This window comes from Pseudopipra pipra, chromosome 9 (assembly GCF_036250125.1).
Source record: "Pseudopipra pipra isolate bDixPip1 chromosome 9, bDixPip1.hap1, whole genome shotgun sequence".
In the NCBI taxonomy this organism is placed as follows: Eukaryota; Metazoa; Chordata; class Aves; order Passeriformes; family Pipridae; genus Pseudopipra; species Pseudopipra pipra.
Genome location: NC_087557.1, coordinates 17,115,880 through 17,140,254, shown reverse-complemented (window position 1 = coordinate 17,140,254; position 24,375 = coordinate 17,115,880). Strand labels below are relative to the sequence as shown.

Below are 24,375 nucleotides of genomic sequence, written 5' to 3'. Positions count from 1 at the left end.
TTATTTTTCAAGATTCGGAAAAATGTTACAATAGGCTTAGTTTTGACTGTAAGGGAATGAGACCACCAGTCAGGTTTTATCTTAACTGTAAAGGTTAACATAAAATTTTTAAATAAGTTTTTTTTTCTTCCAGGTTACCTTTGCAAGTGCCACTTCTTTTCTTAGGAAGGTTCTTCCATTTTTTACATCAATTCTTTAGGTATTGTATTTCTAAAAAGAGAATCATCACAACTTCTCTTACACAAACTCACATTTTTCGTTAAATGTACTGTGAAAAAAATTAATTGCTGATTGTGTCTATGTTAAGACTTATGTCATTTTGGTGCATTGTTACCATCTACCTCTATTTTGTTAAAAATACTGCTAAGATTTTTTTCTGAGCTTATCTAGTTAGAAACTTCACAGTAATTAATCTACCGTTCTCAGTCTTCAGTTACAGGTCCTTTATTAAAGGTTTTCGGAAAGTGTACTTCCATAACTTTTTTTTCCATTGAAATCTTTATATGGAAAGATCTTAATCCTAGGTACTGTAGTGTAGCCAACATTCCCAGCAATAAATTTTGAAAGATTCCGTATGAGAATTTGTGAAAGAATAGTGACTAATTCAGGTACATAAAATTGTGTGTCTAAAGGTATGTTAATTAAAAGAGTAGCTCTGTTTACATGTGGGGAAATCAACAGCCATTCTGTTACCTTCTACATGGTCAAGTCCAGAGGTATATGCTTTATTCCAAATGTGCTTCTTTTAGGTTTTGTTGAGACAGCTTGGTTAGGTGAATTTAGCTTCATGATTTGTGACTATGTAAAAGGAAGGAAAGGTGAAAGATGGACCTTCCTTTTGTTTCTGCATTTCTTGCCATATATTTGGATTTCTGTCAGAGAAGAGGATGTCTAACTCCAGCTGCAGGAGTCAGAATGCATATGGAAAGTTCGATGGAGGACTTCAGGACAGTGACAGTAACTGGAATTGTCACCTGCTATCTTCCATACTTTGCTCTGCAGTGAGAGTTTCTGATGTTGAAATTTTTAAAGTTATCTGATGGCAATGCTCAGTGCTGAGGGACTGCATGCCTGTTCTGAACGGGTAGGAGGGGGCCAATATCTTTCAGATGCCAACTGAGGAGCTGCACCTGATGGAGTTGCTGTTGTGAAGCTGAATAGTCATCGAACTGCTTTTGTCCACAAGGAATTGTGGCTGGCTTCAGTTTGGAGTGTTTTATAATGCAGGTGTATTAAATGCCAGAGACAGAATAGTGCCTAGTGAAAATGTTAATTGAAACAGTTTTAGTGGTGTATATTACATGCTAACATACAAAGTAGTGTTAGTGTTCTGAAACATGCCTAGAAAGAAGCACATGTTTAAGACAATTGCACAGGTAAACAAGCTTTGTGGTTATTATGGGGATCTTTTTTACCAAAATTCTTGAGCAGGAGGAAAACATCTGTGAAGCTCCCGCTGAAACAGTTTGAATGGTGAAGACTTAATGCTGGACAAATGTTTAAATGCAGTACTCCTGCTGGAAAGAGCATAGCAGGCCCTTTCCTCGCGTTCCTCTGCTCTTGCCTATTTATAATGATGCCTATTTCTAATGCTGCACGGCCAGCAGCTCTGTTTACTGCTGTATCATTTATAGCTGCACCTCGATAACTTCCTTTCTTTGGCCCGGCCGGGCGCCCATCCCGACCCGGCGGGTCTCGGTGCCGCCGCTCCGAGCAGGGGCGGTCCCGGTGCCGCCATTCGGGGCGCGGGGCGGGGTCGGCGCTGAGGGGTCGCCCATGGCGGGCGCGGGCGGGCCCGGGGCTGTATCGGCCCTCTCGGCGTCCTGCCCGGGCCGCGGCTCCTCCACGCCGCGCGCGGTCGGGCGGGCGGAGCGGACGCCCCGCTACACCCTGGGGCTGCTGCAGACGCCGCGCAGCTCGGACAGCACCGGCGGCTCCTCAGGCGGCGCGGCGCGGCCCGGCAACTCCAGCGGGGAAGGCCTCGCTGCCGGGCTCGCCGCCGGGAGCAGCGGGGCGAAGGCGGCAGTTTCCGATAGAGGAGGTGCGGTGTGGTCTGTGCACGGGTCTCGATCTCCTCCTTTATCCTCCTGCCCCCTGTGCTTGGGTCTGGTTCCGCAAGAGCTGTTACAAGCGGTGCTTACTGAGAGGGGCCAGCATCAACCCACCGTCTTAGCGACTTTTTTTTCATTTAGCCTGTCAGAACGATGGAATTCGTTAGCACTTCTGTAAATCTCTCTTACTTTCTTTGGATAGTAGTATCTGGGTTCCCTGGAGGGATCAATAAACTGGTTTGAATTGCCACTAAAAAAAACCCCCAACCAGTCTGAACTAATATTTTTATCAACTGTTACAGTTTAAGATTAAAAAAATGAACAAAAAACCCCACCTTGCTCCTCAAAAAAACCCCAAACAAACCCCAGTACTATAAATATTTTTGTGCCAGCTGACCATGATAAAGACTTGTGCAGTTAAAGGGTCATCTGAGAAGAATACTGACATATTTTGTCTTGCTTATCAGTTTTTAATGTAATGTAAGGCACAGAGACATTTGAGTTTACCTGTCTTTTAATACCTGGAATTTTGTGAGTGTTAAGTGGAACAGTTGTTTATATTTTCATTCATTTTTTTATGTTAAAAAGCAATTATCTAAACTTGATTAAGGATATGATGTTTTCAGTCATCTTGAGAATTGAAAACAAGTAAATGATTTAAATAATTTTTAGAAACTTAGTGTTCTGAGACAAAGATATTTTGCAGGACTTAAAAATGTACATAGATCTTAAATACATGTGTAAAAGAAACTACTGTTAAAAAAATATATCCCAGATTATTGTGTGATTTGTGAGAGTTGATCCCCATAGATTCAAAGGGAGACCATGCTTAAGTGATTCTTTGCTTTCTTTTATTGCTCTGTTTTTTGAAAGAAATGCTCAGCTTTTAAAAAAAAAGGTTTTCATAAATGTGTGATTTTGGATATTGATTTTAAAGCTGGCAGGCAAATGCGACATAAAGCTGACATAGCATTCTTTCATAAATCTAGAATTCATTAGAATATGAAATTGTTAACTTTTATTGTATTATTTCAGTCCAGCAATGTAAACTATTAGATTTTTATTGCCTTTGCAAGTAATGCCCTTGTAGAAAATAATCATATTAATGCAAGCTTGTTTTCAAAACAGTCTGATTTTTTAATTTCATTTTGTACTCTGGAGAGCTTTTATAGAATGACATTTTGCCGCGATATTTCTACTAAGAAAAATGAAGTTTTGTTAGCTGTATTTTTGTATATTATTTTCTGAATAAAAACTTGTGTCTTTTTTTGTAACTCACTTCTTTCTCCCTTCCTCAGAATCATATTTTGGGGACAAAAGTTCTTGTATAGAAAATGCTAACACACTGAATCTCACAACTTCTTCTTCTGTGCGAGGCCTGAACAGCACATGTATTGGAAAAACACCCCTCTCTTCCAGCAGATCTGTTTGCAGAAGCCGTACCCCTCTTATGGGATATTCCGGTAAGACTAACAGTTCTTACAGGGAATAATCCTACTTACATTTCTTATGTTATTTTGTTAAGTACAGTTTAATTTTTTGATGTGTTAAGATACTGAAATACATTGAAATACATTTGAAAACACAACACAGACTGTGTTTTGTACTGCAGAGGATGCTGGCAATGAACAGTACACCAACAGGAAAATACTACTTTAGATACTGAGGAGGTGTTTTGGTATTGCATCCTCTTGTCACTTGCTTTGCATTCATGTATGAATTATCAATGTAGTTAGAATTCAGACTTTTTTCAGATTGTCCAAAATTTAATTATATGTGTAGACATATCAGTTGACATGAGGTCACTAAAACTGAAGAGCCCAAATTCATGCAAATCTTTAATTGGGGCATCTTTTTAGGCTTGTAATGCATTGGACATCACATACAATATAATTCTCAAATTTCTTGATGCAAGTTTTATGCATTTTATGTTGGCATCTTCAGAGGTGTAGAACACTAGTTCTTCAGAACACTTACACAGTAGCTCATTGGGGGTACATCTTGCAGTGCTTTGTATGAACAAAGTTGTTTTCCAGGATAATGATGCCTTGTGCCATGTTATGTGTACCTGTGTGCTGTGCAAAAGGGATTTAAAGTGAGTTATTTCACAGACTGACTGATGATTATGAGTTCAGTCTTCAGTGTGTATTTGTTTATTCTCACTCTATTGTTTGTGATGCTCCTTGATCAATCTTGCATTGATCTGTATTGATTGTAACTGAATATATGCGACTGTTTTACAGTTACATCCTCATCTGCAGTCTCTGCTCATAGTGTTGCATCAGTTATTGTAGCTGTAGTAGAAGGAAGAGGCCTTGCCAGAGGTGAAGTCGGAATGGCCAGTATTGACTTAAAAAATCCTGAGATGATACTATCACAATTTGCAGACAATACAACTTATGCCAAGGTATTTTATAGTCTAATTATTGTGACTTACTTTCTTGAAAAAAGCTTATGACTAAAGGGAAATTAAGTGTCTAGCTTGTGGAAGAGATTTCTCAAAAATGAAGGTAACAAGTTCTAGAAAATGGGCAGTGTTGAAAGGGCTGCTGTTTTCTTTACCGTGCCTCAATTTTAGAGAGGAAAGAATGTTTTTGCAAAATACACTTGTATATGGGAGTGAGATGCCTTGCTTTGAAGAGCATTGGGCAATGTATGGTAGTAGAACTTGAAAATATTTTTCGTCAGGCAAAAGAACTCTGAGAACTGAACTGCATAAATGTGTGTGTGTGGTAGAGTAATTACAGGGCTGGCTTTGGTTGCAGAAATATTCCTTCTCAGTTTGAAATGAAATTCACTCAATTTACAGCCAAGTGTTCTGCTTACCAGCACTGCATATTCTACATTAATCTGGAGAGTAGTCTCTGTGGTTTATGCAGGAGCATTAATGAAACATCTAATGTAATGTTTTTGTTGTAGTTACACATGCTAGAAAATAATGTGGCTTGTAGCATCTTTGCAATATTCAAAGAAACAAAAACTTACTTAGGAAAGTAAATAGCTATGACTCAGCTATGAGATTGCTTGAGAAAATGTAAACATTCAGATGATCATGTGGCAACTTAAATAACAATTCACTTAGAGGTTTAAAAAAGAAAAATTGATTTGCATGTTAGTAGGAAAAAATCTTCTAATCAAAAGAATAAGACTAGAATTCTGCAGGGAAATGTCAGATTATTTTTATGGAAATGGTTTTCTAATTTTACTAATGATATGTACTTAATTTTTCATTCTGTGCACATACCTGGTACTGTATTCACCATCCAGTCAAAAAAAGAGATGCTGCTCTACAACTGCTTTTTCCCAAATGCACTACACAGCCTAATTTCTTGCCTCAATCTCTAACATGTTTAACAATACTATCAATACTAATTGATAGCATGCTACAATAACACCTTTAACAATACTAACACACTTTAATGATGTCTATCTGCTGATCAGCTGTTTTCTTACACTGTCAGAATCCATGTTTTGCTAGTGATTGGTATCCAGCTGTATTTTCTCTTTGTTGTGCACCCTTTTATTTTTAAATGTTCTGAAAATTAATTCAGTGAAGTTTTGTTGTATTCTTTAAATTCTTCAATATTTGTTTTAGCTGTTGCATCTCTGAAAATAAACTTCCCAATTACTAGGAGACATGAAGGGCAGTGACAGCTCTCCCACCCCAAATACCCTTAGATGATTTATTTTGTGTATTTTTCATGCTTGTTCACCTTTCCATTGGGACATCATCTCTCCCTTCTTTCAGATCTTAACTTCTAAGCACTTAAAATATAGTCTGTTTTTTCATATTTCTCCCTTGAGAATTTGTGCATGCTGGTATAAGTGAACATAAATGCATAATGATGTTTGTCCTTTCTTACACAGTAAAAAATAGAAGAGCATGTAATCTACTTTAAATTCCTACAGGAAATGTGTAACATAAAGCTGGTTTAAATATGCACATTTTTAGCCATATTAAGACTAATATCAATGTTACAAGAGGAGGTTAGAACAAAATCTAAAACGAGTCTCAATCAAAAGAGTAATAGTATTCAGACCTGTTGCATTGCTTCATCTTCCAGAGCACCATTAACCTTTCAGCTGCAAGCCCAGAAAACTGCCATCTCTTGAAATAAGTCATCCTCCCATCATAGCCATGGAGTATAGTTTTGGATACTTGTCTCTTGCTTCAATGGCAGATATGATTCTCTGTTTAAATAATGGGGGATAAGCTCTATTTTTTTGTTTGTTTGATTTCTTTTTTAAATTTAGTTTTATGTATATATAGATACTTATGAATTTGACTCAATAGTGTAGAAGTTTGCAGAAAATTTGGTCTTCATTTGCAAGACTGGAACTGATTTTAAAATATTAGGGTTCTATAATTTGTTATTGCTGGTTCTTTATTGTCTAAAATATTTTAGATTATTTATGGTTTGTTATTTTTTGTTCAGGTTATTACTAAACTCAAGATTTTAACACCATTAGAAATAATAATGTCAAACACTGCTTGTGATGCAGGGAACACAACAAAACTGTTCAGTCTGATTACAGAGCATTTCAAGGTGAGATCTTAAATTTCATTCCATGTTTTAGGGTTTTTGTTGGTCATTTTTATATGATTGTTGATTTGAGAGTTTTGGACAACTTTTAAAATGTTAAATGCAGACAGATTTTGTTTTCTTTGATTTTTGGGTCTAATTTTACCATGGCAAAGAATAATCAAAATGCAGCTCCCACACTGCTACTTCTAATCCTGACAGTTAAAGACACAAGTATATTACTGATTAAAGCTGAAAGTTCTGAATTTGTGGCATTGGGTAATTTGAGTAATACCGAACCTAGGAAAGATTCAGAAATTAAACAAAAATCCAGCATTTTCTTTTGCTTCTCCCTTCTTCTCTCAACCTTATAAATCCATGGGGCTGTTGTATCAGAGAATTGGAAAAAGAGCACTGGCAGGGTAAAAGCCAGTGAGAGGACCCTAGTATATGTAATTCATGAGTTTTAAATCCTCAGAACCTTTATAATTACCTGTAGTAATTACTACCTGAACTGCTTCATGCTTACAGAGCTGATGGCCTCTTCATGGGTCCTCTTCTACTTCTAACCTCTCTCCTCCTTTTTGCTCGCAAATCACTGGTGTACCTGTGTTGAGTTACACTGACCTGCCTGTGCGAGTGAGCTCGAGTGAACACTTGTGTGAAGACACATTGCAGAATCAGTTGATAGATTTCTTAGGAATACATATCACTAGAAAAATAGAGAAGTCTGTCTGATGTAACTTTTATTTACTTTTATTTACTTTCATCCCCGTCTTCACAGAATGTGACTTTTACAACTGTGCAAAGAAAATACTTCAATGAAACAAAGGGTTTGGAATACATAGAACAATTGTGTGCATCTGAATTTAGCACCGTTTTCATGGAGGTTCAATCAAAGTATGTTTAAATAAGGAAAAGCATACTGTGTCCAGATAAGTTTTTAACAACTTTTTACCTTCTCACTACATGAGCCTTTGTCTTGTTGCAAAAGTTAGAAAATCACAGCAGAGCTGTCCTTCTGTTTTGCCATCTGGTGTTTCTGATATATCTAGAAACCTTAATAGAAAGCGTGTTGTAGAGTTGCGTGGTTTTTTGAGTTTCCACAGCTTTCCACTTTGTCCTTTCCATTCTTCCCTTAGAGATAAATTTGAAGAGCTATGATTGCCTTTTTTTCTGGCCTCAGCAAATGTTTTCCGTGTATCAACAATTTTAGGTAGTGATACTTGGTGACCAGGGTCTTAAAGTCACATATAACTACTAAAATATGTTATGTTCACAATACCAGCTATACAGTGTAGAGTGTACAGAGGCTCAAACATTCATGAATATTTGATTTGAAAGAATATATATGTTCACTGGACATGTGTTAGTGCATGTTTGAAATATACTGCTTTTTCAGTGCTATTAATCCCAGTAGTTGTCAAGCAGAAGTGTGAATGTTATTTCTGTCATGCATGGCTTTTGTGATACTTCAATAGCACTATTCAACATTCATTAAAAATTGTTTCTTTCCTAGGTATTACTGTCTTGCAGCTGCTTCAGCTTTGCTAAAATATGTTGAATTTATTCAAAATTCCGTTTATGCTCCTAAATCACTCAAGGTGCGTTTCCAGGGGAGTGAGAAAACAGCTATGATAGATTCATCATCAGCACAAAATCTTGAACTAGTAATTAATAACAGAGATTCTCGGTAAGAATATTTTTGCAATTTATGCTTTTATAAAGTTGTATTTCACTAAGTTTCCTTGACATTTGTGTCAGAGCTGACAATTATATTTATTTCTGTATGAAAGAATTTACATACCATTCAGAGCATTTAAAAAACATATTTGGACAGAGAAATACTACTACAAAAAATGAGGAAAATACTAAGTAGAAATGTATTTCTAGACTTTGGAAAATTATATAATTGGGGGCTAATATTATATTAAATTAAATTATCTGACTTGCTTAACTGCTGTAGTTATATGTGTGGCAAACAGGAAGATGCTGAGCATCCCAAAAACACGCCTCCAATTTGTAGGATACTCTTACCTGAAAATGTGACTTGACATTTACCATCTTTTTTTTTTGGTGGGTGTATTCTTCAAATCTATTTTATTTTCAAAGGAATGGTCACACACTTTTTGGGATCCTAAATTACACTAAAACTCCTGGTGGAAGTCGAAGACTTAGGTCCAATATCCTGGAACCTCTGGTTGATGCTGAAACAATTAACATGAGACTGGACTGTGTTCAGGAATTACTCCAGGATGAGGAGCTCTTTTTTGGTCTTCAAGCAGGTAGTAGTTTATTTTTTAATACCTAATATTATATTTCTTGTTAAACATTTTTTCTAATATGGGGAAGTATGTAATGTGACTCAATATGTTTGAAAAGTATCTTTTTAATGCTCTGTTAGGTGACATAGTAGACACTTAATTTTTTGAAGTAATCTATAATATCATAGATGTGATATTTTTCTCAAGTATTTTGCTAAGAAAAGTGAATTTCTCTGATGAAGTGTGTAGAGGTCAGTGAGCCCATAGCTTTTTCGAAGAATTGGAGTTTGTCTCTACCTCTGTGGCTAGGTATGCACTGTGTTTGATGTATACAAGTGTACATAAATTACACATTAAACAAATAAAGACACTGCTGAAGTAATACTTGTGTATACATATTTTTTTCCTGTTGCTTCATAAAACATAGGGATCCAGAAAAATGTAAAATACAATGCCAGATTATGAGTTAGTCCACCTGAAGCTGGATCATGTAATCTTAATCTGTGAAATATGATTCAGTCTCAAAAAAAGAATATTTCTGAATTGACGAATGTCTACTTATGTAGTGATCACTACATGCTTAGGTACAGTAAATGTAGTTACGACAAAATAATTTAGATAGCAGCTATTTTTAACCTAGTTTTTACCCTGTAAAGAATTGATGAAGATAGCATGTAAGAAAAAGATTAGCATTAGTATCACTAAATAATTGTGTGCATTAAAAAAAAATAGATTTTATTACAATTTCAGCTCAATATCTGATGTGTTTACTTTTGTTTTACAGTTATCTCAAAATTCCTGGATACAGAACAACTACTTTCAGTTTTGGTACAAATTCCAAAGCAGGATACGGTATGTTTCGAAATACACCTTGACAATCAATTATCTGGTTATAACATGCAATATATAAATGTGATATCTATAAATATACATAATACATTAGAAAAAAAGCTGCGTCTTAAAAAGACATGGAATAATGTTATCATAGATTAAGTTTGTCTCTTATGTTACAGCAGTAGATGATTCTTGTAGCAGAATGTTAGAAAAATTCATGTTTGCATCAATATTATATTCATCTTAATTTATGCAAGTATACTTCCAAAAATGTTTACTTTTTCATCACTCTCCACCTTTATTCTTTATAAATGCACATCCTCTTCGACAGTACTCGGATGAGAGAGAGGAATTTTCTTCTCATCAGCATCAGTGGAAAAAGTGCATGGTGATTTACAGTCCTAGTGACTGTTACTTTTCAAAGCAAGATTATTTTTTTCATCAGACTTTGCCTTATATATCACTCTGTATGTTAAAACACATGTAATACAAATACCAAAATAGAGTAAGTATATATCTTTATGCCAGCATCATAGATATATACAACTCTCTCACCTCTCAGTGTCTTCTCACATGCTGACTCTCCTGCTTAGATAAAGGCCTTGTCTAATGCTAGTTAAAGAAATCAGGTACAGACTCCAGCAGGACTATAATAAATGCAGATAAATCTCTTTAATGACATATGCAAAACCCAGAATGTTTATTGCTCCCAGCTTTCCTTGTAGACATCTGTAACATGAATGAGAGATCATTTGTATGACTAAAACTGTCAGACTGGATGCCTTTATGTATGCTCAGGGCCACGTACACCAAACCTTTTACTGCAGTGTTTTCACTGTTGACTGGTTCCAATGTAGCAGAGCCCACTATCCACACAACAGATGTGTTCATTCAAGTGCTAACTCAGTTGCTTTTATCAAACGCTAGGTTAACGCATTCAGTATGTTTCATTCCTATTCTCCATAAAAATTTTCATTGTAAACCTCCCACCAGTTAACAGAAGAGGTGCACATCTGAAAAGCCTACAGTTTTAGTTACTAAAGTGTGAGTGATCTGTGAGTGAGCATTCTCTCATCCTAAGGAGGACTGTCAGTTGACAATCTTGCTGAGATGCGTTACTTGAAAAATTACATCACTGGTGAAATCAAGTACTTCTTCTTACAAAGTTTACATATATAAACAAAATAAACCCAACACAGATTTCCTTAAAGACCCTCTTGTCTCAATCATGAAAGATCCTTAGAAATTCATTCAGCATCCAACTTTTGGTAGAAATGAGGACCACCTACTTTGGATTACTTGATTACCCATCTGAAGAACAAGTTCAGCAGATTTTGTGCCTGACGAAGTTCCGGGTATGTGACAAATTGATTCCTTCTCTGACAGGGAGAAAGTAGCAGTACTTTTAGTTCAAATGAGTTTGCAGGAAATAGAAAAGTTAAGCTAGGGCTGGTCCACTGACATAGCGCTTAAGTCTGTGAGACTATAAGATTTAAGTCCCCAGCACAAAAACCAGTCAGCTGCTTCTCTGGTCGTCTTGCTTTACATATCCAGCTGACTGTGGACAAATTGATTTCAGATGCTGTAGAGGATAGTCTTGCATTTTGGTCATGAATGAATCATAAAGTAACATTATATAGAAGAATTATTGGCTGATTGTATTCATTAATTTTCTCCCTTTGGTCTTAAGTGCAGCATGTACAAAGTTCAGACACCAGTTCAGTTAAAATTCATGTAAGAACTAATTAGGCAAGAGTACATTCCATTAGGAAATACCAGCTTTTCAGATATGACCACATCTGTCCTTTCGGTGTCTGATTCCATCATGGGACTTAGACCCCATATTTATTTGGAATTATCATTCTTCTGTTCATGCATGTAGAATTGTTTAGTTCTATCTTTTATAGAAAACAACTTTTTATAGAATGTAAGATAAGACAAGAGATGCTCTCAATCACAAGAGCAAAGAGATAATTATATATGAATGAGAAAATATTTCATGTGGGGTCATACTCCTGTGTTCATGTGCTTATCTGTTATTTCCTTAAAATCCTCTTGCGCAGTGCATATGCCTTAATATTGGCATGTGCTATGCCTTAATATTGGCAGCAAAATTCTTCATCATAAGTGTTAATGGGGCATACAAAACGAGGTAGAATGTGTATGTGGATGAAACATTTTGAAGAACAGTCATTATAGTAAGAAAAATTTTGAAATATTTATTGGATTTTTTTTATTATTACATAGTCAGGTGTTTAACAATGTACATATATTAACCAAAGAGAAATCAACTAAACTGGATTATGTAATGTTTAACAGCATTTATGGAAAAGGCTATGTGCTTCATTATAATGCCTAATGTATTTGCTTTGAAAAAGTCTACAAGGTATGTAGAGCTTTACAGACTTATGTATACACAGAAGATTAAAAGAAGTTTTCACAGCTTGGGTTAGCAGGGTGAGTCAATCATTAGACTTAATCTTTATCAGTGCAGACATATGAAAATCTTAGCTACTGATGGGCAAGCTATCACAGTAGGCAGTGTAAAATTTAGGTGAACATTTATTTGTGCACTTACTAAGTTGTCGAAGTGAGCTTATGAAGCGTTTTAGGAATTTTCATTAAACGTATAAACCGGTTAGAGTTAAGAATATGAGTTGTACTAGTTCTTAAGTACTTTTAAACAGTCAGACATACAAATGCCTCAAATACTTGGAAAATTTTTCAACAGGTTAAAACTGCTGAATCAAAAATAACCAATTTAATCTACCTGAAGCATACTTTAGAACTTGTGGAGCCTCTGAAAGTAAGCTTTGTCCGCATCTTTTTTTTTTCTTTTTTTTTTTTAGTAAAGTACAGACCATTTTGTCCTTAGTTTATAAAGTGCAGTTTGTCAATTTTCATAGCATATAGAATAGATTATCTTAAGTTGGAAGGGACCAATAAAGTAAAAAAAATATATGTGTTTTGCAGAACACAATACTTCAACAGTCTGTTGATTCTTAAGCCAGTTGAAAATACACATTTGAGGCTGATACTCTGAAGAGCGGGATTCCTACCATTACCTGAATAATTGATGTTATAACAAACATTTAACTGAAACTCCCACTCAGATTCCACAAAGTACTTAGCAACTGCTGATAAGCCTCACTGATAAGTGAATCCAAGAACTTTCAGTCCTTTAAAAAGTCTACAAGAAGAAGTAACTGTTCATGTTCATATTTTAATCTTCAACAGGCTGCTTTAAGAAGCTGTAACACACAGCTGCTAAAGGCTTATTACAATTCTCTTGAAGATACAAGGTATTTAATCGTAATACTTGAGCTAGTATTTTAGAAACTCATCTTAAAAGTGCCTGTAAGTTTAAAGGTGTTGCATCTTTGCTTATCTATAGTTACAGGTACAGCTCAATTCTTTTGCCTAAAATCTGATTTTAATGGTCAGAAACTCCAATTTTCTACTAACAAATACATGGAAAAAAGCAAAAGAGCTAGCTATGATACTGCAACTGCTGATGAACTGAGCTCCATTAGAAATAATTCTGAAAAGATGAGTAGTGGTTTCCTAGAGTCCCCATAATAATGCAAAAATCAACTCTTGCTTGTATATTTGAGAAATAATTTGTATCTCTGGAAGATTATATCTCCCAGAGATGTGAATAGTATCTTTGGTCAGACTTAGGTATAGTCACACTTCATTCTGAGGTGAAAATAGAAATGAAATGTAGTGTTTTGTTTTAATAGTAGATAATTAGCTTCAGTTATTTGGAATATATTATTTGCAATACTATTTGTAGTTTGAGGATGATATTACAAGTAAAAATCATCAGGTATTATCTGTCTAATTAGTGATAAAATTAATATTGCAGATTTGGAATCATGCTTGAAAAGATTACAACTGTAATAAATGATGATACAAGATACACAAAAGGATGTCTGAGTATGAGGACCCAGAAGTGCTATGCTGTCAAACCTAACATCAATGAATTTCTTGACGTAGCTCGTAGAACATACACAGAAATCGTTGATGACATAGCAGGTATTTAGACAGTAAAATTTTTGGGTTTTTGGAGTTCAAAGTACATTGCAGCTGGCATATAGAAGCCATGTAATCATACATGCTATGACTTTTGCAGAAGTAAAAAGTATTTGTGTTAGTATAAATTGATTGTCATTGATAAGCTACTGAAGTTCTTCTGAGGTGCTTACTGAGATGCTCCATTTATAGATAAAAACTCAATTGTATTTTAATGAAGTTGAACAATTATATTGTGATTCCTATATTGAAAGCTCTGTTGCCCCTTATCCTGTAAAAGTACAGAAAGTCTGAAATAATGTAACAGAATTATTCCACCTAAAGCATTCTGCATAAAACCTGTAAATCTTTGGTTTAGCTTCTTCATTTCAAATATCTGAGTTCTTGGTTCTTTATATTTTAAGCAGTCTTGATTTCTCTGCAGTCTACCTTTTAGCTATATTAAGAGTTGGAAAATAAAAACAAAAGGAATTTTAGCACGATGTGTGTTATTGTGTTATAGTAACTTTCCTGTTTAAGTCAAAATAGAAGGAAAAAAAAGTCTTTTGAAATTGATTTCCTTTTTTTAGTATAAAATGTTGATTTCTAGCTAAAGGACCATCTTAGTTTAGTCTATAATTGGAAAACTAAAAGAGCATCAGAAACTTTAGCACCTGTCATTTGTTGTGAACTTCCTATTTCCTTCTAATCCTACATTCACACACAGTGAAAAATACAGATGCTACTGTTTTTCACTTCTGAAACCTTCCATTAAGTATCCATTAGCAGTATCCATCTTTGTACCAACACAAGTATGTGCATGTACCTGAAAGTATATAATTTGGGTTAAATCTTTTTTTGTAGGTATGATAACGCAACTTGCAGAAAAGTACAACCTACCATTGAAAACAAGTTTCAGCTCTGCTCGTGGATTTTTTATCCAGATGAATGCTGATTGTTCAATGTTACCCAATGGCCAGCTTCCCTCAGAATTTACAAAGGTATCTGTACAAGATACATTTTTTCATAATATATCTGTATACTTTATGTAAAATATATAGTATATATTAATAAAGTACACACTATACTGTAACAATCAAAATAATTTCAGTGAAGATAGCTAGAAGTAAGTGAAGATTTAATTGGTATGTTTCTATAACTACCCTATTTTGAGTTATAGCTAATCGTTCCAGTTATAGTCAGAAATGTGCAATTACATGCAATTATGTAATGTGTAAATATGAAGTTATGTATCTTGCTGATAACTGTTGTCTGAAATGAATTTTTAATAAAAATTTATGGTAAAAAAAATTATGTGGTAAAAATGAAACCAGATGTTGTTCTTTCTCCTTTTTTACCCCCCATACTGTTCCCAATTTGTTTTTTTAGAAACTGTTTTTCTCTCTGATAATAAGGCAAGTTCTTATTGTTGGTTTCAATTCCCTGTAGGTCACTAAAATGAAGAATACATATAGCTTCACTTCGGCAGATTTAATAAAAATGAATGAAAGATGTCAGGAGTCCCTGAGAGAAATATATCACATGACCTACTTGTAAGACCTGTTAAAACTACTTAATATTTGCTAACTACATTTATTTTCTCCAATTAACAACTAATTACAGTTTTTTTAAAGCTGTCTTTCTGTTATGTCTACTTACAGAAATAGTCCAAAGCAGCACTGTTCAAGTGTATGTTCTGAGACAAAAAAACCCAAACATAAAGTGTGTATTGTATTAAACATGATTGCAAATACATAGGCATTTATTAATAAGGTTGGTAATCATATTAATTTTTATGGGTGAATTATCTACACAAAATGGTACAAGGAATGCATCAATTTTGCATTAATAATGCAGAATCATTACTTCCAATCAGTTCCTTGTATTTAGAGTGGAACTGTCTATTTCTGTATCTTGTCCTTGCTGCATGTCATGTTGCTCTGCTGTCTGATTCAGAAGACTTACTAAAGTGTAATGTTGCCTGTCAATTAAATGGAAATTCTTTCTAGCAGCCCTGTAGGTTTTTATTAACATGAAGCTCTACAGGAATTAGTCGCATTTCACATGTTAATAAAACATGCTTGATTCCATAGCTATATTTTTAGTTCATTCTCTTTGTGAAGCTTTCATATGAGCTGTTGGTATTTGAGGTATGTGTCTTGTGTCTGATAGCAGGATGGGATCTGAGATGATGATATAAGATTTTAATTTACTTCAAAGAAATTTACACATGTGCTTGCATCTGGCAGATGTGATTGCGTTTTATGAGTGACTTTCTGTCCTAATGTGTGCAGTACAAACATCGTAACTCCCTTATTTCTGTAAGTTGGATAAAGTGACGGTATGTGCCATGCAACAGCTAAATCAGTGTCTTATTTCAGAATAGTGTGTAAACTACTGAGTGAGATCTATGAACATATTCATTGCCTGTACAAGCTATCTGACATTGTGTCTATGCTGGATATGCTGCTTTCCTTTGCCCATGCCTGCACTCTTTCGGATTATGGTGAGTTCCTCCCTTGGTTGTTTGGGCCAGATAAAGAGCCTTCTGTTGGAGAATAACCGGGCTGTTTGGTCTCGTTCTGTTTCTTTTTGTGAGTCTCAGTAGTCTTTAGCTGTGTGTCTCCGGTCTGTCTCCATTTTGTGCTGATGTTCTTTCTGTTTCTGTTCATTGAAAATAAATTCTTCCAGTTAGCTGCCGTAAGCATTCACAGTCAGACTTCTCAAGATAGCCAGTTTAAGTATATTTTATTCGAAAGTGTGAAGTCTGTGAACATTCTGAGTTTACACTTCTTTCTGTTCTAAAGGTAGCAAGATAATAAGAGCAGGTCAACGCTACGTTTATACCATAAAACAAAATATATGTCTACCTTTTTTATCTCCTTCAATGTCTGTAACACTTTTAGACATTTTTGGAAGTAGAGCCTTCTGAGGAATGCAGGATTAAGTGCTCACCTGCGTGTTGTTCATCCTGCTTCCCTAGTCCAGTTCTCCAGTATATAAATGACCACATTGTCTTCTTTTACTGCTGGCTTGAGATACTTACCTACAGCACAAGATGGTGTAAATCAGGTCTGGAGGCCATCTCAGGATTTCTATTAGCTTATCTTTACTGATGCTGCTGTGTAACCTCCAGTCCATAGGCAGGAACTGTTTACTTCACAGTACGGACTGTGAACATTTATGTGCTTTATCAGCCACAGCACATGAACTCACTCCCAACAGATTGATGTCCTTCCTGTGCTGGGGACCCCAGAGCTGGAGGCAGCACTGCAGGTGGAGTCTCACTTGAACGGGACAGAGGGCAGAATCCTCCCCGTCACCTGCTGCCCATGATGCTTTTGATGCAACCCAGAATACAGTTGACTTTCTGAGCTGCAACTGCACATTGTGGGTTCACATCCAACCTCTCATCATCAAATGGATCTTTGTAATATGGTAACATAAAACTAGAAGGAATACTACTTCCTTGTTTCCCATGCATATATAAGATACATACCTAGGAGTAAGTCCACAACCCCTGTACTTTATATGCTTGCAGCAGTATAAAAATAACTACTTTAGTTCTTTGTGTTTTTCTTTATTACTGGAATCCAGCCGTACTTACTACAAAACACAAACATAGAATGTTAATTTAGAAATCAAGTTTTAGTTATGGGTTTCTTTTTGTAGTAATAAATCACGAAGACTTGCATGGCAGTCAGAATGTATACCTGAAAGTGGTTGATAATTCTTCCTGCATGTTGGTCTTGCTCAGTACAGGAAAGTAAAAACTGGGACATCAAAACAATAGAGTTTGACTTTGGCTCTGCAAGAATTAACTTTATTTCAAAACATACTAGTTCAATAATGTAAGGGTTTTCATACTAACTCCACAGTGTTTTATATCTTTTTTCTCTTTTAGTTCGTCCAGAATTTACGGATACTTTAGCAATCAAGCAGGGATGGCATCCCATTCTTGAAAAGATAGCTGTGGAAAAACCTGTGGCTAACAACACGTATCTGACAGAGGGCAACAATTTTGTCATTATTACAGGACCAAATATGAGTGGAAAATCAACATACCTAAAACAGATTGCACTCTGTCAAATTATGGCACAGATTGGTGAGTGAGAGTGTACAATAGTAGTAATCTTCTGCAGCACATTTTTTTTTTTCTGGCTAAAAATTTTTATAAAGTTGAATGATTTGGCTTCTAGAATAACATTTTATCTAAATAAAATAGTAACACGTAATTAGTAGTCTTTTTGCTCCTTCCAGCTCTTGTGTTGCTGACAGAGGAAACTACAGGTTTTGCATCTGCCACTGGAAATTTATGGGGCCCATCTGTGTACCTGGAAGGCTCCCCAGTCTGTCTTTAGAGAAGCACAGCTGTGTGGTCTTAATTCTTTGGAGCACCATAACTCAGCCCAGCACCTTACTAGATTGATACTAAGTGTCCTTGAAGTATTCTGGTCAGACATAGGTGTGTTAGTCATCCAAAAGGAACAGATGACCTTGAGCATATCTCAGTTATGTAGAGAAACATGTTTCCAGACAAGTATAATTAATAGATAAATAATCAACTACTTCAAATAAAAATAGTAATGAATACTGCAAGGTTCTGTTACTAAGATTATAAAAGTAAAACAACTGTTTGTAAAATCTAACTAAGACTCATCCCTATATTCAGGAATTTCTCATGACCTTTTTCTTAAAGCTAAGTCTGGTAGCACCAGACAGAGACCTTAATAGGCTGATTCTAACTCTACTAGAATGAAATTACTTAGCAGTGGAGAAAAAAAGTTATCCATCATGTGTTTGTGGGTTCAGTCCCCAAAAATTTCAAGTTCTTGAGGAATTGCCCTCAAAAACAGGAGTTTAATATGAATAAAGGAGACTATAAAGTCTCTTTGCAGATTTCTTGTTCTTTTCTGTTTGGTAAAACTAATAGGCCTCAAAGTCTGATAAAGGCAATATAGCCTTGGGTTTGAAAAGCTAAGATTTCTTGTGATTAGTAAATCAGTGGTTACAGAAGTGTAAATTAATCCTAGTATTTATTCTCACTTTTTCATTCCTTTAGACTGACCCAAGCTTCAGGCATATGACTTCCTAAAGGTTTTTTTTATATGCTTCTTTAATTATTGTATCTATATAATAATTTTTTTCTTATAAAGTCATGGTAGAACATTATCTTATGAAACTTTATCAGGTAAGGTACATTCTCTACTGTGCGCGAAAACCAAGTGTAAAACTATTTTTTTTTCCCACTGACATATTAAGGCAGATATCACACTGATAAAAGAAACTTACATTTGACTTGCTTTGTAGGTTCTTACGTCCCAGCAGAGTATTGTTCTTTTCGAATTGCAGAGCAGATTTTTACCAGAATAGGTATGGATGATGATATAGAAACAAATGCATCAACATTCATGAAGGAAATGAAAGAGGTATTGAACATAGCTAATCCAGGGTCGAAGGCCCATTTTTACTGTTAAGCTAATAGAAATTATACTGGTATATTTCTACTGAAATAGCGTACTTTGAAAAGTAGTCCGAAATCCAGCCTTCATCTCTTTGATAATAAACCACAGAAAACCAGGCATATCTTAAATTAAAAGATATTACAATGTAAGTAAGAGTCAGTGCTTTGTTTGATAGCAGTTTCAACATTTTTTGTTTTGCTTAAACCTTAAATGATTATTTGTAGGGGCCTAAGTCCTCTCAAGTCCCTCTCCCAAACTGATATAATTTTGAAGGAATGTGGTATGTTCAATGGAAAAGAGAAAGAGTGCTGTAGTATTTGCTTGATCAGAATTGACAGCTGTTTGAAAGCTTTGAAAAGGTAAAAGTTGTGTATTTGACAAGATTTTTAAAAATTTCTGCAGTTTCATCTGAATAACACAAAATTTTGCTATTTTTTAAAAATGCCTTTATAGGAATGATAACACATTGAATATTTTCCTAGATAACGTACATCATACAAAATGCTAATGATAAATCACTCATCATAATTGATGAACTTGGCAGAGGTACCAGTGCTGAAGAAGGTATTGGCATTTGTTATGCTACCTGTGAATATCTGTTGAATTCAAAGGTAATTCTGTTTTGAAAAAAATTTAAACCTTAGAATTATGTTGTCATCCTGAAAGTAAATATAGTATTTTCTCATAATTTAACATCAGTTTTGTAGAGATTTCTTGCCTAAATATGATATTTTTCATAATGGGTGAATAATAAGAATTGTGATGATGAAAAAATGCTGACATAAGCTGCACTTTTGTTCACTGATTGGTGTGGTTTAACCCCAGTAGGCAGCTAAACACAACCCAGCCGCTCACTCGATCCCCCACGGTGGAATGGGGGGGAGATCAGAAGGGTAAAAGTGCAAAAACTTGTGGGCTGAGATAAAGACATTTCAGTAGGTAAAGGAAAGCTACATGCACAAGCAAAATAAGAAACTCACTTCCTATTGGCAGGCAGGCGCTCAGCTATTTCCAGCTAAGCAGGGCTTCATTACACATGACTGGTACCATGACTCTGAATGTCCATCCCTTCTCCTCCTCCTTTGCAGTTTTTATTGCGGTGTTGGATGCTCTGAGATAACCTTGGGGACAGTTGGGGTCAGCCATCCTGGCCATGTCCCCTCCCAGCTCCTTGAGCACCCCCAGCCTGCTCGCTGGCAGGGCAAGGTGAGGAGCAGAACAGCCCTCGGTGCTGTGCAAGTGCTGCTCAGCAGGACCTAAAACCTGGCTGTGTTACCAGCACTGTCTTGGTCCAAAACATAGCACAGCACAAGTTTCTCTGAAGAAAACTAACACTAGTCCATCCAAAACCAGTACACTGTGTCACCATATCTTTCCAACTTGCTGGCAAGCTTGTATTTTTGTCAAGAAAGAGAATAACCCAGTCTCTTTAGTTTTGTTTAGTACAGCTTTATGCTTCAGTGTTAAAGGTGAACCTCTTCACCTAGAGGTTACCTTTCAAAGTAACAGTGGTAGTTCCACACAACTTCTGAACTGGTCACAGAGGTTAAAGTCTTTAAAAAAGGGGATTATGGTTTTAGATGGGTTGAAAGTTTCACCTCTAGTATTACTGGTTATGTGATCAAGCTCAGGTTGCTGCTAGCTTTTTAAAGTAAGTGTGCAGGTGTTTGTTTTTCCTCAGAGTTTATTCAGAGTATTTGTGGGCTTTTTAGTTTGAAAAGCTCAGATATTTTCTGTTGCTTGTACTTTTGATAAAGCATTCCTTGAGAGTATTAAGCAAACCATTTGACAATCATTCAAATTAACACTAGTCAGATTTTGCATAATGGGTTTCCTTTTGCTTCTATTCTTTTCCTCCTATTGAGAAAGGAGCAAGAGAATCCCCAGTTGGAAAAGATATACTTGCCAATGGTAGAACTCATCATGCTTTAGTAATTTGAAGATAGCTTTTCGGTGGTTTGGAGGAAGACTTGGACATCTGTGAGATAATTTAATGTTTCTTATTTATTGTAATTTATTTCAGGATTATTTCCAAAATAATTTTTCTTTCTTATTTCCTTATTTAGGCATTTACACTGTTTGCTACACATTTCCTGGAACTGTGTCATATGGATGCTTTGTATCCCAATGTGGAAAATTACCATTTTGAAGTGCAACATGTGAGAAGCAGTGCTGGAAATAAGGAGAAAATTGCCTACACTTACACACTTTCTAAAGGATACACAGAGGAAAAGAACTATGGTAGTGGATTCTGCTATGGAATACTGTTTCATTTATTAGGCATGGAAGAGTACTTTTCTGATGACAGTTTCTGCTGAGTTTGTATCTCTCTCTATCAAAGAAAGATACAGAGATCTGCAGATCTCTAGTGTGTTCCAAATACTTGTGTGTTCTAAGTAACCATGTAGTAAGATAGTAGTTTTGGGAAGTATGAAGACTTTACAAGTAATTTCATAGTGAAAAAACCATTTTACTAATGTCAGTAGCTACTTGATTAATGTCTGTTTGAATGAGTTGAGCCACTATTGGATTATGGGTCAATAAAGGAGTGAGTGACAGTAAGGCATAGCTACATGTTTTAAAGATTTACAGAAATCTGTATGTTTCCAAATACTAGATTCTGATGTTGAATCCTTGATTTAGGTAACATTTAATCAATAGGAAATTACCTACACATGACTTGCAAGCTAGTGGTAACAGAAGACTAGAAATTATTCCAGTCAAGCTTCAATTAGCTGGACTTAAAACATTTCTTAATTTTAATTTCAGAATACGTTTGTTTACCTTTGGCAGCACAGGATCAATTTTAGGTGCTACACGACCACTAACTCAGAAGAATTGTATGTTTGGAGAGTATTCTCAGAGAAGAGACCTTTAGAAGCTCTGTGTTGGTGTCTTGGCTTTAGCTTACTTGAGCAAAGTTACATTCTAAGAAAGAGTGCAAGGGCCCTTCATGACCCTTTTTCATTTTTAACCCTACAGTGTTAAAGCACCCAATGAGCTACAGGCTTTCCTCAGAACATTCAGGGGCACAGGCAAAGGAAGAAGTTAAAAAATCATGTTAGGGCCCAAAAAATGCTTTACATCTCTTTCTTACCCTGAGTATCTGGAAGTTTGGCTATTGCCAACGAAGTAGAAATTGGAACATGACATCCATATTCACTGGATTTGTGGATTTAATGGAGAGTGCATTTAGCACAACCTCAGTATTTTCTGGCCTGCCAAATTAAAAAACTAAACTAAGAAAGCTGTTAACACCACCATGCCATTATTTTCCCTTTCACCCCTAATGTGTCTCATTCTACCTAGTTATAGTATTACAAGCAGTAACTTCATGTGGAGGTGTATTTTAAAGGTAGCTTTACAACAAAGTAGATATTTCATTTTGTAACTCTCAAAACCATATTGTTACTAACAACAACAAAAAAAAGGACACTAAGAAAAAATGTACCAAAATTATTTTAGTAAAATTTAAATCTTCACCATTAAAAAAATAGGCTAAGTTAATCCTGGAAGATATAATGTGGAAGGTAGAAATAAAAATTACATCAAAAATCCTGACTCATGTTTTATATGTTTAGGACTAAAAGCTGCAGAAGTTTCCTCCCTACCATCATCTGTAATTTTGGATGCAAAGGAAATCACAAATCATATTGCAAAACAAATTTTGGTATGTAGTAGAAGATTGTAATGCTGTAATTCACAGTTTTTATAAAACTCAAATATATTTTCAGTTTCTGAAAGGATACAGGATAAGCACTGCCTATAGAAAATAGATTTCATTAAAATTCGTATTTCTGGAACCAGTTATAAAAGGTTATACTGAAGGTCACTGTTAGGTGACAATAAAAGACAGCTCTCAGGGTAAAGCTGTATTGGATGCAATGTTTGTATACAAACCCAGAATTGGGAGATCTAAAATAGGCTGGAAAATAGCTAATATTAGTATTTTAATAATAGAACATAATTTATTTCATATTTTAATGCATGTATATTTTTAAGAACAGCACAGGCAGAAGAGCACTCCTGAGATGATGAAACAGAGAGCTGTGTACCATTTAGCAATGAGATTGGTTCAGACTGCCAGAAACTCTCGACTGGACCCTGACAGTTTGCGTATATATTTGAAAGGCCTGAAGAAAAAGCATGAAGCCAGTTCTCCTGCACCTGGGAAAAATGATGAGCAACAGTAATGTGTAACAAAGGCTGTTGCTCTGATTTTTACAACTGCAAGATGATTCTGGTTTTTCCCCCATAGTAAGAAAACACTTTTCACATGGTTTTAAATTTTTAATTCTTAGTCTAAATTATACTCACTAGTGGAAGACCATATCCTTTTTGGTTTTTTTCCCCAAAACATACCTGGAATAAAAGCATTTACTTCTATGAGGAACACAATTCTTTTCGACAGTAAATTATATCATTTTAGTTATTTTAGAGACCAAAAAAGTTATATCATATTTAGTGTTTTGTAGATGATATATCTGTTACTACAGTTTTTACATCTGATACAAAAGATCTTGCCTAAGAAAAAGCATTTTGAAACAGATAGTCCACTTGTCCTGCATAGGCAAGCTCTACTTGCACTGTTGAACATGGATCCAGAAATCCTGTTGTTCCCTAGTCAAGGAGGGTTCTAACTCCTGAGTCATTGTGTGTAATCTAATGTAATATAGGCAGTACAAGTCTGCTGCCCCTCGAGAATTGGGCAACCAGAGCATTTTTGTAACACAGTAAATTACACAGTAAATTTTCTAACAGTAAATGACTGTGGTATTGACACTGTTGATCAGTTTTTGTTTAGAAAGTGAGTAACAGGAAATCAATAAAAAGTTGAATATCATTCTTCCTTGATTTTTTTTTAGCACTTCATTGTGTGACTGTAATTATGTATTCCAGCTTGAAGGAGTTTATCTTTTCTCACTCCCTTCTAACCAACTTTGGCTAAGAGGTCTTATATATTTCTCATATATGTGTGCGTGTGTGTATGTGTGTGTATAGAATTCACTATGCATATAACTATAAAATGGGTAATATAAAACAGTGCAATATCTAATTATTAACAAGAAATATATTTTTATTTATAGTCGTTTCCTTTTTATGTATCTACCTTTGTAAACTTACCAGTGCAACAGAATAATTTGTAGTAGGCACACTGTGATTTTTTACCTAAGAGGATTTTTAATTGATTTAAGCTATTATCTACAATTCCCCTCTCTTCAGA

General features: G+C 35.4%; 1 protein-coding gene across 5 annotated transcripts; it reads left to right on the top strand.

Annotated features, from left to right (window-relative positions):
* The first annotated feature begins 1,761 nt into the window (after positions 1-1,761).
* MSH4 (mutS homolog 4) lies at positions 1,762-23,994 on the top strand. 5 transcript variants are annotated; one of them, XM_064664844.1, is made up of 21 exons: positions 1,762-2,041; positions 3,350-3,514; positions 4,295-4,458; positions 6,488-6,598; positions 7,359-7,474; positions 8,094-8,267; positions 8,687-8,859; positions 9,623-9,690; positions 10,908-11,027; positions 12,404-12,478; positions 12,910-12,974; positions 13,541-13,710; positions 14,551-14,687; positions 15,136-15,239; positions 16,068-16,192; positions 17,591-17,791; positions 18,997-19,115; positions 19,634-19,762; positions 21,218-21,392; positions 22,733-22,821; positions 23,159-23,994. In XM_064664844.1, exons 1-21 carry the CDS (start codon positions 1,777-1,779, stop codon positions 23,342-23,344), a joined length of 2,931 nt encoding a protein of 976 aa, XP_064520914.1. In that variant the 5' UTR covers positions 1,762-1,776; the 3' UTR covers positions 23,345-23,994. The 5 variants fall into 5 exon arrangements, with proteins under 5 accessions (XP_064520914.1, XP_064520917.1, XP_064520916.1 ...); XM_064664847.1 differs by having other exon boundaries at positions 23,154-23,313; XM_064664849.1 differs by having other exon boundaries at positions 1,907-2,225.
* The last annotated feature ends 381 nt before the right edge of the window (positions 23,995-24,375 follow it).

Excerpts from the sequence above, each read along its gene's own strand:
- MSH4 (XM_064664844.1), top strand. The coding sequence starts at position 1,777 with ATGGCGGGCGCGGGCGGGCCCGGGGCTGTATCGGCCCTCTCGGCGTCC. Across the intron at positions 13,711-14,550 it reads AATCGTTGATGACATAGCAG|GTATGATAACGCAACTTGCA; the intron begins GTATTTAGACAG and ends CTTTTTTTGTAG. Across the intron at positions 19,116-19,633 it reads TCATGAAGGAAATGAAAGAG|ATAACGTACATCATACAAAA; the intron begins GTATTGAACATA and ends ATATTTTCCTAG.